Genomic DNA, 18,325 nt, shown 5'->3' on the forward strand with positions numbered 1-18,325 from the left:
TCCTCAAGAGGTTGACTGTCAAAGGGGACAGTCCAAGAAACAAACATCCAACGACTCGACAAACCCCCATGCGTAAAAGCACAGTAAGCAGCATGGGGCTGACTCTCCGCAAATCCAGCCAAAACAGTAATCTCTTCAGATCAGCCCTTGACCTTGTCAGCAACAAAGGATTGTATGTAACCCTCTGAACCTATGGCAGCCCCTAAATAAGGACGGCCATTACTGGTGACTCTGATACCAGACTCACTGAAGGAAGAAATAGAGTCTTGAAACAAATGATCCTTCGTGACCAGCCAAGTCTTGGCCGCATTGACAAAGTACCCAAAAGAAGGGCCTAACTCACAAAGGTGGTCCCACCATTCACGCAAAGCACCTAGTTTCCCACAAGCACAAGCATCATCGGCATACCAAATTTGTTCGATTCCTGATGGTAGTTGCTGTATCAACGGAATGGTTGCCAAGGCATACAAAGGCATAGCTAAGGGGTCACCCTGTGTAGTACCTTCTTCAGACATCAAACCCTCTCCAGAGATGAATAAACAAGCAGGGGATCGATATATATTAATTAAAATTGTTGCAAAAGGAGGACAAATCTGTCTCACATTGTGTAAGGCCACTACTCTATTCAGGGAATTAAAGGCATTACTTGCATCAACCATCAGGATGGCATCACAGTCCTCACGGACAAACAACTCACGCACAGAATGGATAACAGCTTCCACACCAGCCATTTGTCCAGCACAAAGTTGTAAAGGACCCGCAGCCATCATGATATCTCCTCTAATGATAGACAGAACTGCCTTGGCCACCAGACGCTTCACTATCTCACACACACCAATGGGCCGAACACCCAGCTGTTTGTCAAGAGCAATCAGACGACAAGCTACAAAAGGGGCAAGAATATCTGGGGAGACAAAAGATGAACAAATGCGTCTAGCAAACAAAGCAATAGCAATACATAACTCACTTGAAGCCGAATGGAAGGCAGTGCAGAGTCGTCTCCAGCAGCGGGCATCCATTCCTGAAGGACTAGCAGCACCAGTTGTTCGCAGAGTAGCAGAACGAATAACACAACCATCTAAAGCATCAAACACAGCAGGGTGGGATACAGGGGGATTTCCCCAGTTAGGTAATAAACAGTTCAAATGAAGTGGTTGAGCAGGAGGATGCTTAGATTTGAGAACATCCCGTACAGAATGGGCATGGGGGCCAGAATCCGCCTTATCATCCAAGTTCAACACACCACCATTGTGCTGACCAGCTAAGAGTTGTAGAGCTGCCTTTGTCCTACCCTCAAACATCAACTTTGCAAAAACACGAGATGATTGATCATTCTTCCGGGCAACATGTTTAGACTTGAAACGGGCTTGGATTGTTCTTCCCTCGTGCAGAAGTTCAGAAATCTCTCCATTCTTCCATAAAACAAGATGTTCCCCCAATCGCTTTGCATTATCAGTTGGTTTGGCACGATGACATGTACGATGTAACAATAGTGAGCTGGCCACAAACACAGCCTTGAGAGCAATGGACTCCAGGGCAGTGCCCTGACCCACTGCACGAAACAATCTGGCAAGCTCATACACAAAGGCTTTACCAACTGAGCCACGAGGGGTGTCAAACAAATTTCTTTGCTATTGAGTCACTTCCTAGTAGGCATTATTCAAATCATCAAAAAAGCTAGCTGCATCCTTAGCACTCCAGGTAAAATTTGGCTCAGCAACAGGGGGAAAAGCTGGAAGCTCAGGATGACGGATTGATTCTAGAGCCGTAGGACGAGTTGATAAGTCTGGAGGATGAGGGGACTCATAAGGGGTAGGGTCGAGTGTTCTTGAAAGGGAATTCTCCACCTTGCCAGGGAGGGCTGGAGAAGGGGAGCGAGTCAAATTCTACAGGTGACTTGTTTGTAGCTAAGCTCTCTGCAATTAGGGATGAGCGATTGTGACAGTTTTGTTACTTTCACGATTGTAGGTTGCAACGTATCACAATTATGATCACAATGTTATAACTCATATGCATCAATAGCATTGTGTATGCACAATTTTGTATAAAATTTAACAATTTGTGACCAAAATTAATGGCATACTCCTACAATAAGTTATGGTGCTTTAAAGTTATAGAAGTGGATGTGTGTGGAAGCCTTGCTTTGTCTAATTCAGTCACATTTTAACAATTAAATTGTGATCAGCTGTTTAACATATTAATAAGGCCACAGGCAGTTACAGTTTAATACAAATAACGTAATAAATAATGGTATCCTTAAAAATCAACGGTTTCTAACAGGTAAGCTTTTAACTACATAGTAAGATTTATTAACTGTCTCAGAAGTGTAGGCTTGTTTTCCAGATTGTGTTCTTCCACAACAGCATGTACCGCTATTTCAATTTACTAATATGCATTTGCATGTGATGTCACACTATCACGATTATTTATAATACATGTCAACATCACGATCGATGTTCAGAGACAATCATGATTAATCACACAATCGATATAATCTCTCAGCCCTATCTGCAGGGTGACTTGTTTAATACTGAACTCTCCACAGGGTGATTTGTTCGTAGCTGAACTCTCTACCGGGTGACTTGTCTGTAGCTGAAATCTCTAAAGTGTAACTTTTTTAAGATGAACTGAATTTTCCATAGGGTGATTATATAGTTTGTAGCTAAACTTTCTACAGGGTGACCTTTTGGTAGATGAATGCTCTACTTGGTCATTTTTTTGGTAGTTGAACTCTACAGGTGACTTGTTTGTAGATGAATTTTCCAGTGGTTGACTTGTTTATAACTGAACTCTCCACAGGGTGATTTGTTTGTAGGGCTTAAGGGTGACTTGTTTGTGACTGAACCTTCTAAATGGAAATTGTTTGCAACTGAACTCTCTATACAGGGTGGCTTGTATGCAGCTACAATCCTCTACCAGGTGACTTGTTTGTAGCTGATCTCTCTACAGGGTGACATGTTTGTAGCTGAACTCTCTATACGGTGACTAGTTTGAGATTAAAACTTCCACAAGGTGATTTGTTTGTAAACATATACAGGCTTTTTTGTAGCTGAACTCTCTAGAAGGTGTCTTGTTTGTAAATGAACATTCTATTGGGTGACTTTTTGTAGCTGAACTGTAACAGTGATTTGTTTGTTATTGAACTATCCACAGGGTGATTTGTTTGTAGCTGATCTCTCTACAGATGATTGGTTTGTAGTTGAACTCTCTATAGGTGACTTGTTTGTAGCTGAACTCTCCACAGGGTGATTTGAACTCTTGTGACTTGTGTGTAGTTGAACTCTCTACAGGGTGACTTGATTGCAACAGAATTCTCTAGAGGGTGATCTGTTTGTAGAAGAATAAGGTAATTGCTTTCCCACACATGTTGAATCACTGCATTGTTTGATGTAATCACCCATATCTTCTAGCTTTGGGTGTGAAACTTCACAGCAAAAAGGTTGAATAGTTATATTACTTTATCCAAATGTGTAAACAACTGAATTACAAAAGAGTTTTTCTACAACTTTATGCATGTGTGCAACAGAATGGTTTACAAAATATGGTAACATATCAGCCACTAAGAAGCCAGCACAGCCCTGTAATCTCATGTCTGGTCTTTAATAATATTGTGTCTGCCTTGATTTTGACATTTCCTGGCTGCATTAAGTTTGCTGCAAATTGGCCACTAAGAAGCCAGCACAGCCCTGTAATTTGATGTCTGAACTTCAATTGTGGTCAGCCTTAATACCTTACTCTTGATGTATTTTTTGCTGAGTTTTGCTGGATAAGAATCCAGCACAACCTTGTGTTGTCATCACTGAACTTCTGCCCCTTGTGAAACTACTTACCTCATCCATACAACTGCTCTTTATTTAGTGGGGAACTTTACAAGTACTGGAGGTGGTCTGAATGGATGCATATCTTGCATATGCATGCTCACTATCCTTAGCAATTATAATGGCTCAAATTCTTTAAAACCTCATTTCTCAAGGCATCTTGTATGCAATTTAGACCATTTTCTAAAATCCAATAACAGAATAATCAGCCTGTAGCTTGGCACAAAAGATGGCCATAATTGATTGTTTATGCTAAAGTTACCATGGAGTATTATGAAAGGATGTGTATAGCTTGTTCAATAAGCTGATATTTTCTGACTGAAGTACATAGTTACAGGTAAAGGTCATGTCATGGAGGTGTCAAATGCATCTTAGGAAAGCGTATGTACTAGCAGTGGTGGAGGAAGTTGTTGATGTGAGGGAAAGGAGATGGCAACTATTCAGAGGCAGTGGATCTAGGGGCTCCCTAAATCAAAACTTGTAGCTTTAAGGTTTGTACTAGGGCTTCAATGTTAATTTCATCATACAATTATAGCCTCATAAAACTGAGGTCATTCCATCCTTTGATGTAAAGGTATTAAAGTTCACTAATGAGGAATTATGTTACAAAAAATACCAGACATGTGCAAGGAAAACTTTATATATATATAAAACTGAAAAGTCACCTATCCATCTGACCGTCTGACCATAATGCTGATTACTCACCAACCTTGGTGTGAATTGACACAATCTGTGCTGATAATAAAGCACTCATCGTCCGGCTACTCTAAGATTGTTATCGTGAGTTCATGTGTAGTTCAGTTCATTCTCTACAGTGTGTAGAAGGCCCAGCGGTAGGAGCAACATTCCTTTGAAAACTACACCACATACTGTTCAAGTGGTAGAATGCCTGACTAGCATGTAAGAGGCCGTGGGTTCGAATCAACGTGTTAGCAGATTTTTCTTTCTACTCAGTACCTTTTTGTGTACACTTTTTAAACACGACTTTTAGCTCATCATATCTTGGCATGCAAAGCACGTATCGATGAAGGACTTTAGGGAAATTAAACCTCCATCATCTGGCAACTTGAGTGCTGTTGTAGCAAATCAATAAGTGTTTTTTTTGCTCTTTATAGGGCGATGAAGGCACTGGTGTAGGGAAGGACCCCCTTAACTCCAAGTTATTATAACTTTTTTTCACTTATGGGACCTTTTTGATGTACCTTTTTGTTCTATGTGTTCCATGTAAGTCTTCATCTACAAACTCTTGTGCTCAGTTTTTCAGCACTGGAACTTCACTGCCTCACATCATAGGGACTCTAATAGCACTTTTGGGATAGGGCAGGTGAATTGCCAACACATTTTTCCATCTGAGTGTTGGTCCAGTGTGTTGTATTTTAGAGTAGGTATAAACATTTTTCACCAGTATCCAGAATATCTACATCTTTGTTTTAAGCACATAGGTGTGCAATGACATGCAAAACTGTTTGTTCAGATTTACCTCATTACTGCTGTAGTAAATAGGCTGCTTGCAAGATTGGACAGATATTACTGTGCATCTGAAAAAATGATAATACTGGAACCATGCAGATACCGTAGTTTACACTGAGGAACTGCATCTGACCTGGCACAACTGCTTCACTATAATCCTGCTTACATGCTTTCACTCTAAAGGATTATACATTACCTAAATAAAAACTGAGTTTTTGTATGGCAAGAGGTATATGTGTCACTGCAACATCAGAACTGAAAGTGCATAGTGTAGGACAAATTCTGAACCTTTGCTTGCCATGCAGTAACTATAATCGCAAAGTTAATGTGTTGGCTTTATATATTCCCAAGTTAATTTCTCCTTGTGACAGTCAGTAAGGTAAGCATCATGAAGAAATTGAAACTGTACCATGTGTACACCACCTGTAATGTAGGTATACTGTAAGTATTATTGTCTTAGCTTACATTCAGTCTAATTAGCCTTGTATGCTCATTATTTCACTATATGTACTGCATAAGGATCATGTACTTTAAAGCACTATTGACATGTATGCTACACAGCAAATATAGGACACTAATATTTATGCTTGGTTCCCAATATATTAGTTATTGTTGCATTAGTGGTCTTGCATGTAAAGTAGTGAAGGTTTCGCTTGTTCTTTACAGCACATTGAAGTGACTGGTAGGGAAGATGCACTGAATAATTGAACACACTCCTGTCAAAATCACAAACAATAAACTTTAGTGTATTGCATCATTAATTTCAGCACGATGGCACAAGGAAGCCTCATGCTCTTTTAAAATGTGACATCACCATGTACTCTACATAGCTACATGAGCAGTGCTGGTGTTTAATGCTTGGTACCTCTTCCTGGCTAAAAATATGTGACCGGGCCTGCAACAATAGGGCATGTGGGCACAAATTACATCCCGTCACTCTACAGGGAATATCTCAGTATTGGAAAAGTATATTTCCATTCTGTAACTTACATCATGATGCCCATTAACTGCTTACATAGAGCTGAAAATTGCAGTGCCATAACATAATGGTACAAAAAGTTATGAGTGATGAAAGTTTGAAAAAGTAGACAAAAATCATGTGCCCACATGCCCTATTTTCGCAGGCCCAGTCACATATGTTTAATGTGGAGATGGTCCTGCATGTAGGGCAGGTACCAATGTTAGTAGTGCAATAAATGTACTTCAACAAGGGGAACATTACGTGAAGTGGAAAGTTCATCTCTATACTTTTGCCTAATTATATAGACAAAACCCAGTATGGCTAAAGCAGCAGATGATGATCCTGTTATTTTAGTGATTAAGTATCCCTACTGGCTTGTAAATTCCCTATGCTGATATAATTATAATTCAGACATCTTCAGTGAAAGTACCAAATTAATATTTAGGAATTAATGAAAAATGCATAATGCTAGATTTGTGTGCATAATAGTCTCATTTACATGCATACTAACAGATTGAAATAGCTTTAATGCTTTACAGTATAATGCCTTACTTCTTGCATATCTTCTTTTATCATCTGTACTTGGCCATCTGGAAGTGAGTAGAGAATGGTATACTTATACTCTTGAAACATCCGAAACAACTCCAACTTGTGACTATCTTGTGCACAATCTTCATCCTTCTCATCAAATATGAATCTAATTTGTTTCCTAGCAAACTTCAATTGCTTTGTCATCTAGAGAAGGTATCCAACAATTGATTAAATGATAAACAATAACTTTGCTATAATGAGGATAGATTATAATATATTTGGGATGATAAATTAATCTAATACATAACAGCCAAGCTGTAAAAAAAGTGTGCGGCCCTCAAAAAGGCTATGGTGAAAAAAGATGTGAAATCCAAGGTGGCGGCCAAGAAATGGCTGTGATGGTAGGTTAATGGAAAATTTTTTAATAACAACAATTCAGGTGAATTTGGTGCCGCTCGGTCAATTGGCACAAATTCACCTGAATTGTCGTTATTAAAATTTTTACCATTAACCTACCATCACAGCCATTTCTTGGCCGCCACCTTGGATTTCACATCTTTTTTCACCATAGCCTTTTTGAGGGCCGCACACTTTTTTACAGTTTGGCTGTTTTGGATTAGATTTCACTTCTTTTTTTATTTGTATACCCCAAAGCCGGCTTATGGTCTGCTTTGGGACTTTTTAACCTATCTTTTTTCTTTACCACAGGAAGAAGGAAAGATGAAGCAGATGTACCTTAAATATTTCTGATTTTATCAGTAAATGTACAAATTATATATACTAGTGGTACCCGCGCAAAATACACGTGATACTAAGACAATTGTTATGTCCTATTGCGTGAATACACTTAAATTTGAACATTAATAATGATCAAGGAGTAATCACATCATTACATACCAACAAAGACATGATTACACATAGCTACTGATGTGCACGCTTAATTTCCTCAATAGTGTGTGGCACTAACATCTAGTTATAATGTTGGTGGCCTTGTGCACTGGAATTTCTACACATCTGTGCAGTACTCATGCAGAACACAGTTCTCATGAAGGTGGCGTATCAAGATGTGTCCCATTACAACCATGCACATACATGGAAAAGATTAGTTTTGAGCAGCAGGGATGTACTCAGCTTCATTTTGACGATGATGTTGCATGAACTAACATAAAGTGTCTGAGTTTGGTATGAGGATCAGTTTACCAATAGTTGGTGAATCATCACAATGAGCTATGTTCTAATTCAACTTGCCTTTGTCACATACATTTTGTATATTTATGTAATCAATTTGAGTAACTGAATTGTAGTTCCATTTCTACATCTTAGTCATGGTATTGTGATGTTTACTTATTGCATGTATGCAGTCCAGTATTGAGTATGAGTATTCAAGTTTATCAGCTGTACTGAGCAAAGTCAACACAACCATGTGTATTTGGATAGAGAAAAGTTGTATTTTGTTGCTTTCTGAATCATGGTGCATTACCAAGATAAATTATTTTATATGAAGAGTGGTTACTCTAGAGAGGTTGAGAGAGAGATTGACTGATAGAAAATTGATTATTGGTAGAGAGGTTGTGTGTGTTCTATTAGGGTAGATATCGCGATGTATGTTCTATTAGGGTAGTTCAACGGAGATAAAGTAATAGAGCCTCTAGAAGTTTCAGTTGTCCCTGTGGAGTTACCAAGGAGTGATAACGTGTCTTGTGTCTCCTTACACATTGAAGACTGCAACAGTAACTTCATGATATTGTCCACGATTCGTAGCCTGGTAAGGTAGATGTATGTTCTATTAGAGTAGTTGAACGTAATTTCGGTTCTTCCTATCTCATGATGGCGAACCTTCCTTGTGTAGTCTGTTAGGTAGCCTGATTGGAGTGATCATAGTCCGTTAAATTACCACACCCATTACGACTGTTTCCTTCTCCCTTGCAGTGGTGTTGCTGGTAATCTTCCGTTTTAGGTCTGTCTGTAGTCCCTGACCTGCTTGTATTCGTGTCGCAGTAGTTAATACTTCATCTGGCGCACAGTGGTGTGGGCCTCAGGACGTCGTCTATCCTTGTAGTGGACAGCACAGCAGGGTGCAGAGTGGGTATTCCCGGCGATTCTTCCTTCTGTAGTCTGTCAAGTAGCCTTATCATTAGTGTTGGGCGATATATCGATATTATATCGTATCGTTTGATTTTTTACCGATATCGAAAAGTATCGATATATATTTCAAAACTCGATATTTCGATACATCACGTGATCTGATTTAATTTTAAAACGTCTATTTTAGCTTATTTAATAGTTAATTGTAGCTTTCCATTACCTTCAGCAATTTTCTAATTACTGTTGCTCTTGTGTATGTGGACAGGAAATCCCCATTGTGTATAGCCATAGCTACCTAATATCAAATTATGTGAGAAAACTAGCAATTTACACGTGCAAATTAATGTTACAATATCGTATCGAAAAGTATCAATATCGGTCAATTTTAGTCAATATCGTATCGTTCTGAAAATCCTGGTATCACCCATCACTACTTATCATCGCTCGTAGGCTTGCCACACCCACTACGAAACTCTCCTTTTATACTGGTGAGTGTGATAAAATTTTTTTTTTACTTGCCGGACGATAGCGTACACACCAGATCACATGATCAAATTCGCTGATATCATTGATTAAATCATGAAAAAGTGATTGATCCTATTTCATTTTAAGCTTTTCCATATGACGTCATCTGATTTCTATTGGCAACGCGTGTATACCGGAACGCCGTATACGCGTATAGTAAACTTATAATGGCCATTGACAATTATATATACAAGTGGAACAAAAAATTAGGAATTTTCAATATGAGTAGGGATCAAAGTAATAAAAAGTACTGAAACAAGAGAGATTATCTACCACCTGAAGTCATGCTAGTACGCACATAATTGCTACTTCAGTTGCCAAGATTTAAGATATAATGGCACTGAAGTAGGGATTACGTGTGTACTAGCATGACTTCAGGTGGTAGATAATCTCTCTTGTTTCAGTACTTTTTATTACTTTGATCCCTACTCATATTGAAAATTCCTAATTTTTTGTTCCACTTGTTTGTGTACTTTTTACAAACATTGCATGAATCTTATCTTTTATGTGCATGCAGTTTCTATTACACAGGACACTAAAGTTACTTTTCCAAGTCTTGATGGTAGTATTCCCTTTGCCTTTCCGCTGACTCAATGCGAGACTTTGCCAAATCTTTGTTAAATGATGCTTTGGTGGCTTCAGCTGATTTCTCACGCGACGCTGTTACATTTTTGTAGTACTCATTAGCATGACGCTGTGATCGGCATTCACTGCTGTACTTGTCCTTTCTCTCTGAGAGTATAGACTCTGTATGAGCTTCATAGTACGCCATGTTATTCTCCTTCTTTCTACTCTTCCATGCCGCTTCATTCGAAGGCATTGCCTCACCCAATATTGCCTCAGAGAAAACACACAAAGCAATAATAACCACAATACCCTTAGCTAACGCTATTTTGCTATGAATTATTTCTAATATCGCTCAAATACTTGAGGTAGATACGTTGTTTACAGCAAAGAAATGCATTTACAAACGCAAGCAATATTAATTTTGCCGGTTAACTTTGCCAGAAACAAAAGATATAAGTCGCTAAATATATTCACTTACACGTACAAAGCTTCCTGATTGTGAACAGCTCGCTATTCCTGCTCAAAATCAACTTCGAACTTTCAACCACGTGTATTCGAATATTTTACTGCGAAGATTATGATTACTCTATTTAGCGAGCACTCTTATTGAAACGGACGGCGCCGTACATTGAAGCCATTTGTGGAGTTATTAACACTACCTGTAGTGAATCCAGGACGATGGCGACATTAAAGAACGATGAAAGGTAAGACCCTAGCGCAAGGATTGTATTTCTATCGGTGTAGGAAAGGTTTAATCTATAGGCAAAGCTAGCCGTTTTCATGCAAGAAGTAGGACTGTAGCTGTTGCCATCTTCCCGCTAGGCCTGGCTGAAGGCATCAGTTAGGGAGTCAGTCACTAGAAAATTCGATTAGATAGAATTTTTTTTTAAATTCGTGGAAACTCATAGGATGCATTTCGTGTCGTTTTGAAGGCGAAATCGTGCTTCACTTTTGTAATACAATACTGCTGAATCGCCGAGATGGTTTTGCAAGTCTGCTTTTGGTGCGTAATTTTTTGGCGGGAAATCGTGAACCTTGACGATCCCTACCATTAAGTACTACCGTACTTAATGATATTTGTTAATGTACAAACTCAATCATGAGTATATTCGTACATATATATGTAGTTAGCTACTTATTTACAAATTTATATAATTGTTAAATAAATCAAGAGATGGAGCTTGGATAATATGATCATCTATTTATTTATTTATTTATTACTGTGTAGGACTCCATCAAGGAGTATAACACACAGATACAAAAACAAAATCAAAGTAAATTCAGATGATTTAACAAAATGTCCTATCTAGTTGGTTCCATAATTTAATTGTAAAAGGAAAGGAGGAGTTCATATAAGCATCTACCCTTGTTGGCAACTGCAGAAATCTTTGATGGTGACCTCTAGTTGTGGTGTTGCTTGGTCTAAACTGTTGGTACACATTAATATCTACCATGTCATTAATTATTTTATACATTAGTGAGGCTCTCAAATTATTTCTTCACTTCTCCAATGTGTGCCATTGTAAACTGTTCAACATTTCTGTCACACTAGCTGTTCTATTATAGTTATTCATCACAAACCTTGCTGCTCTTCTCTGTACCATTTATAATTTATAGATGTTATGTTCATGGTATGGGGACCATACTGTACTGGCATATTCTAGAATGGGGAGAACAAATGTATTATAGCAGTAGCATTTAAATGTTGCAGGACACTTTGCTAGATTCCGTTGTAAAAGACTTCTTACTGAGTTTGCTTTTGCAGTGATCATGTTAACATGTTGTGTCCATTTAAGATTTTTGTCAATAATGACACCCAGATACTTTGTATGACTTACTGATGGTATTAAGGTATTAGATAGGTAATAGGATGATTGAACATAATTCGTTTTATTGGTAATTCTCAAAAATTCAGTCTTTGAAGGATTATATGACATCTGCCAAACATCAGCCCATTGTGATAAAGTATCCAAATCATTCTGAAGGGCTACCACATCTTGTTCAGAATGAATACTTCTGTAGAGTAAAGTATCATCTGCATACAACCGAATTTTTGATGAATATTGTGTGCAATATCGTTAATGTAACATAGAAACAAGAGTGGTCCCAACACTGACCCCTGTGGCACTCCTGAAGTTACTTTACACAGTTGGCTATATTCACCATTCACAACAACTTGTTGGGATCTGTTTGTCAGGAAGCTTTTAATCCATCTTAATATATTTCCATAAATACCATAGTGACTAAGTTTGCTGCAGAGTCTGTTTATAGGTACGGTATCAAAGGCTTTGGACATATCTAAGAAAATTGCATCAATTTGTCCTGATAGGTTGAGAGTAGTGGCAAAATCATCAATTGTTTCAATTAACTGGGTTTCACAAGATCTTCTGCAATTGAGTAATAAGTATCTCGCAACCAAGGTTCGCACGTAATGATAGACACGAAAGCCACCTTATGACACATTGATTTGGACGGGTAGTGGGTCTAGCGAGTTTGAAGCTAATCGGGGGAAAAACCAGGAAGGAGTTTTATGGCCTCGATTTTCCGTTTCTCGTTCTGTCGTCCATAGGGGGAGAGAAACGTCTGGTGTAAGCTGGGATGGGGAAGGCTGGTAACACGATAAAGGTTGGACACATTCGTGTATTCCTCCGGTAGCTACGGTGGTTTAAAGGATATTTCCCGTAGTTTAATGAATCGCCACCAATCCCGGATCAAAAGATTCTCCTCAAATTTTAGATTTGAATGGTATCGATCCTATCGGAATCCGACTAAGAAAGACGGGGCATTGCCGGAAAAGAGTTATAGAATTATTATATAGATAATACATATATTTATTACAGAACTGTCCATGGTGGTTTCTTTGTAACTGAACACTCCTCAAGGAAACTTCTTCTAGCTGTTCTCTCTACAGGGTGATTTATTTGCAGCTGGATTCTGTACAGGTGATTTTTTTTGCTGCTGAGCTCTTTACAGAATGGTTTCTTTGTAGCTGAACTCTCTACAAGGTAATTTCTTCTAACTGATCTCTCTACAGGGAGATTTGTTTGTAGCTGAACTCTCTACAGGTGATTTGTTTGTAGCTGAACTATCTAGATGATGGTTTCTTTGTAGCTGAACTCTCTACAAGGTAATTTCTTCTAGCTGAACTCTCTACATGGTGGTTTCTTTGTAGCTGAACTCTCTACAAGATAACTTCTTCTAACTGATTTTTCTACAGGGCAATTTGTCAGATCCAATCAAATCGATAGATCAAATCTATTATACTGACTTGTAATAGTCAGTATAATAGAGCAAAAAAAGGCGGCCAAATTACCAGCCAATTAGAGTTAAAAGAAATTACTTTACGATGCAGCAAGTGTGAATATAGAACACAGCTGAATTATAAAGGTTCAGTGTTAAATTTTTGAATTAGTTGTATATGACCATTCATTCTTGGCCGCTTCAGATATCAGCCATTTCAGTTGCCAGTTAATTTCATGTATACACCTGTTTATAGCCAAGGTGTTCTTGCATGGATTAAACTTTAGTAATTGTATTCTTGGCCGCTTCAGATATCAGCTCTTTAAGTTACCAGTTACTTTTCACTTCAGCCAAGCTGATTTTTCTTTTTGTTTTTTACATTGGGTTCCAGGTACTTGTAGTTTCTTGGGCTCGCCTTTTTTACAGCGAAGGTGTTTTTGGGGTGGATATCACTCATTTTTGTCAGTGATAGACTCTACGTTTGGTTTAAAAGGTAATTTTTTGGAAATGAGCAATTAACATTAATGCAGAATATTATCTTGGAGAGTCAGTAAAATCCATACATAATAATGATTGTTTCATAACACCGTAAATTCGGAAGTATGAATTTACGGTGTAGTATGACTGTTCTATTAGAGTAAATTTATCTTTACTGCCTACACGTCATGAATATATCTCATATCTGTGCATGTTAAATGCTTCAGACACCTAATTAAACTTGCAAGTGCCTAATTAGTTCACAGTTGCTACAGTTATAAATACATTTGTAATTGTTATCATCATAATCATTTATCATGTTATAACCATTTTATCAATATTTTGGTCACAACTTCAGGATTAGAGCAGCAGAGAAAGGAATAGAGGACTCAACCATCAAGACTTATATATGGGAGATGGAACAGTATTGCGATGGACAAACCCGGGACTAACCCCTCAAGGGTGTTGCAGTACAGTATAGATGCAAGACCAGAGCCTCGATCGTCACCTTTTGACTGTGATCACAACTTCAGGATTGGAGCAGCAGAGAAAGGAATGGAGGACTCAATCATCAAGACTCGGGGAGATGGAATAGTATTGCCATGGACAATGCCAGCACTAACCCCTCAAGGATGTCACAGTGCAGTATCGATACAACCACTCCAACCAATGCATAAAACCAGAGCTCAATCATCACCTTTTGACTGAACTTTTTATACTTGATGAAGCAATTAAAACAAAAAAGTTGTAGTACTTGTACTTTCCTGAGGGAACATGTCCCCAGAGTCCCAGACTCCCTTGCCTGTTCAGCAGAATAATAGGATTGAGCCTTACTACCACTTTCACCTTTATTCTTGGCCTGAATGTAGATATCAGCAACATAATACAGTAGCTGTGGATAATGCTAGTTAATGCCCCTAGGCAGAGCTATAGGGGTGGGAATTTTTCCCTACTATCATACTATCATAGTAGTTCTTCTCGCAGTTCTTTGCCTGGCCATCATCAACTGCTGTCCATCAACTGCTGTCAAAACATTAGTCTCGTCCCCCAGACCCTTCCTCAAGCATGCTTATCACACAAAAATAATTTAGTTTAGCAGTGCACAAACAATTATTCATTGACAGCTTCTACTACACTTACCGCATTGTTGAACCATGTATACCACCAGGATCCACCAGATTGACAACCAAAACGTGATCTATTTAGGGGAAATCTCGTGGAAAGTCCCTAATTACCTTAAGCGGACACTCATGATACGTGGTTTTAAATTGAATGGTTTAAGAATGTAACTGGATGGTGAGGCGTACTTTAATCGGCTCGACTTTACTGAGAAACTCGAGCCCCTCGTGAGAAACTACATCGCCTGAGCAACGCTTGAAAAAGTAAGAGTCCGGCAAGAATACTGAGGGACTCTATGATATATGCCGGTCTTGAATGCTAACGAAACGAGGAGTGAAGTTTGTGCAACGTGTCACATCGCCACACGCTGATTCACCGTGTTTGTGCGATAGGGTGTTTGGACCTGTCCACCAGATGTTGAAAGGAAATTCATTCCACCACGTTGAAAGGAAATTCATTCCAACTTGTGAAGTTATTGGTATACTCATTGTTGGGGTCCATGGGGACATCGATGATCATTTACCAGTCAGCTGTAAGTAATGTCACAACAGAAGGAAAGGAACCATTTCCATACCCCTATGGCATACTGATTTTCGTGGTCAGTTTATGTACACTCAACTACAGAAATGTAGAACTTTGGTTGCAGGTGGAAAATAAACACCTTTTTACTCAGTTACAAGAGATTCACCCAGCTGGGATAAAATGTTGAAGTGAATGACATTAGTACTAACTTGTTCATCAGGTATTGGACAATTCCAAGTGTCCAGATTATGCAGTTGTCCTCATGTTCAAGTTTACACGTTTAGGCAAGTTCCACATCGTCCTATAACTATTACTATATCAGTGTGGAATAATGCTTATATAATATTTTTCATATTCCAGGCTTTAGGTATGTGTATTGTATTTAACACCTGCTTGTTGGTTTTTGCAGGCCATCTGGTCATACTGGTTTATCCACTAGCAGTTGAATGTGATCATGGTACATATGTAAGTTGAGACCATGCAGGAACAAAGATACAGGTGTCATGAATTTCAGGTCAGTTGACATTCAGAGGAATTGTATTATTGCAATTGTTCTTTTTGTAGTTATCAATTATCAGTGACCAGTTTGTGATAGCGTACTTTTGTTTGACTAATGACCAAATGTTCTGGTTTACATGCTTACCCAACAGTTATGTTACTCACTTAACCTGCATATGGGATATATATTTTTAGTTCATTTTGATTATTCATCCTTTATTGGTACAGCCTGGCATATTGATTTTTTGCACATTCTCTTTTTAATTCAGTGCCTGCTGGATTGTTTCGTCAGATATCGAAACAGATGTCTTTGGTGTTGCAACCAATGTTCCAGGTCAGTTTGCATGTGTGTTTAATTTAAGGTTGACTTCAGTGCCTGCTTATTCTTTTACAGGTCTCGGTATTGAGTGTCATGATTTCAGGTCAGGTGACGTACAGAAGAATTGTATTATTGCAATTGTTGTTTTTGCAGTTATCAATTATCACTGTATACTAGTGATGTGAATTTGCAGGTCAGTCTACTCAGATGTATCAGGCATAGTGTTGATGGGTTCGAACAAGTATCCAGTGTAGACTGTAGTGGCATCAAGGGTGTTAATTTCCAGGTCAGTTTACATGTTGTGATGTTAGTGATTTTTTCCTAGTACCCAGATATTAAGTGTATTGTATTTAATGCCCACTTGTTATGTTTTTAAATTATGGTATATCAGTGTAGACAGTACAACAGTAAGCCTTCTGTGTTGTAGTAACTATTTGTTTCATAATATTATGCTGTTGTCCCGGAATGGCACAATTTTTGGGCAACCAGTGTGAAGTCCGGTGGTACAAACATTGTATTATGACCAAGTTGTGATAGCGTACTTTTGTTTGACTAATGTCCTAATGTTCTGGTTTGACTAATGTCCTAATGTTCTGGTTTAACATGCTTACCCAACAGTTATGTTATTCATTCACTTAGCCTGGGATATAATTTTTGTTCATTTTGATTATCCATGCTATTATTGACACAGCCCAGCATATTGATTTTTTGCACATTCTCTTTTAATTCAGTGCCTGCTGGATTGTGTCATCAGATATCGAAACAAGTGTTTTTGGTGTTGCGACCGATGTTCCAGGTCAGTTGCATGAGTGTTTAATTTAAGGTTAACTTCAGTGCCTGCTTATTCTTTTACAGGTCTCAGTATCGTCATGCTGACATACAAGAAATCATCACTATTGTTGGAACTATTTTTAGTCAAGTCTTGATGTGATGTTAATTAATGTTGTTACACATTGTTGTATGTTTACCATATGGCAAGAAATTATCATGGCCATCATGAAATTTGAATATTGTGTAAGTTGTGTGGACCAACCCCAACTCATACATGGTCACTGGCAAACCACGAGCCACAACACCAACCACATTCGAGCAATCCATTACAAAATTTTGTTGCACCATTTGTGTGTGCATAATACTTAATGAAAGCCACAACACAAGCTACATGGTACACACTACATAGAGGTGGTAACCCCTAAAGGCTTGTTACCTTTTGTATTCACCTTATCGGCCTTTGTGGTTAATCTATTAAAAATTACATGTGAATAGAGAATTGAAGAGTATGCTTAAAGCACCTTCGCTAGTGATTTTGTTCTTCAAACCATAATACAACTGGCAATTTTTAAACGCTCGCATGGGGTGTGGTACTAAATGGAATTTAAAAGATTTCTGCTTAAAACGCCATCCCTAGGGAACTTACGGTTCAGCACGCTGTCACAACTTCTTTATCAGGCATTAGAGTTTGTGTCCACGTCGTGTCTTTAAAAGTTATTGTAGGGATTAGAGGTTGATTGAAGAAAATACGCGTATAGGCAAACCAGGATTGGATAATGTCAGTGCTGGATGGACTATACAAACACGGCTATGTTGACTGGTTGACTGGTATAACGTGACAGTAGTTGTAACATAAGGTAGAGAAATAAAGTGAAATACACCTATTTTTTATTTTGCGATGGTTACTTTTTTATTTTAGCGAGGTTGCAAGAAAACTATGATGATGATGATAACGACTCCTAAAGATTTTTTATCACGTAACGCAATACAAAATTAATCTATTGAGAGATGTTGCGTAATTTAGGACTAATATTGTGAAACCGGCCCTACACGTAAATAACTCACAGTAGTGGCCGCGCGTCTTTTAATTGGGCGTGCGCTTTGTAGTCTCCTGGCCGCGCGACTCACTACCGTGAGTCTTGATATATATTAATACCATACCTGTTTCACTGCCCGTACAAAAGTCTCAATAGTAGCAGTGAAATTTATCCCGTATTTCACTGATAGCAGTGAAAAAGTTGTAATTGCAATTTCATTGGCTAGAATTTATGTTAACAATGTAGCGCCAATTAGTGTCGACGCGTGTTTAGTACATAGTGACAAATTGCGTACATAGTAAAGCTAATGCAGCATATGCAGTGAGTATGGTATTAACTGGGAATAGCATGGGTAGCAGTGAAATTTGGGATAAATACCACTCTT

General features: G+C 38.4%; 2 protein-coding genes across 14 annotated transcripts in view; one reads left to right on the forward strand and one right to left on the reverse strand.

The window, feature by feature from the left end:
* LOC136258578 (uncharacterized) overlaps nt 1-17,140 on the forward strand; it is a 219,617-nt gene extending 202,477 nt beyond the window's left edge. For 3 of the 11 annotated variants that reach the window (XM_066051913.1, XM_066051914.1, XM_066051908.1), the window contains 3 exons: nt 16,286-16,418; nt 16,864-16,928; nt 16,988-17,140. In XM_066051913.1, the coding sequence (XP_065907985.1) occupies nt 16,286-16,418; nt 16,864-16,928; nt 16,988-17,063 (274 nt within the window). In that variant the 3' untranslated portion in view covers nt 17,064-17,140. The other 8 variants (XM_066051912.1, XM_066051911.1, XM_066051909.1 and 5 more) reach the window with 7 other exon arrangements.
* LOC136258576 (uncharacterized) overlaps nt 1-18,325 on the reverse strand; it is a 291,117-nt gene that overhangs the window by 19,384 nt on the left and 253,408 nt on the right. For all 3 annotated transcript variants that reach the window (XM_066051899.1, XM_066051897.1, XM_066051898.1), the window contains one exon: nt 6,802-6,984. In XM_066051899.1, the coding sequence (XP_065907971.1) occupies nt 6,802-6,984 (183 nt within the window). The remainder of the gene's footprint in view (nt 1-6,801; nt 6,985-18,325) is intronic.

Source organism: Dysidea avara, chromosome 6, assembly GCF_963678975.1.
Source record: "Dysidea avara chromosome 6, odDysAvar1.4, whole genome shotgun sequence".
In the NCBI taxonomy this organism is placed as follows: Eukaryota; Metazoa; Porifera; class Demospongiae; order Dictyoceratida; family Dysideidae; genus Dysidea; species Dysidea avara.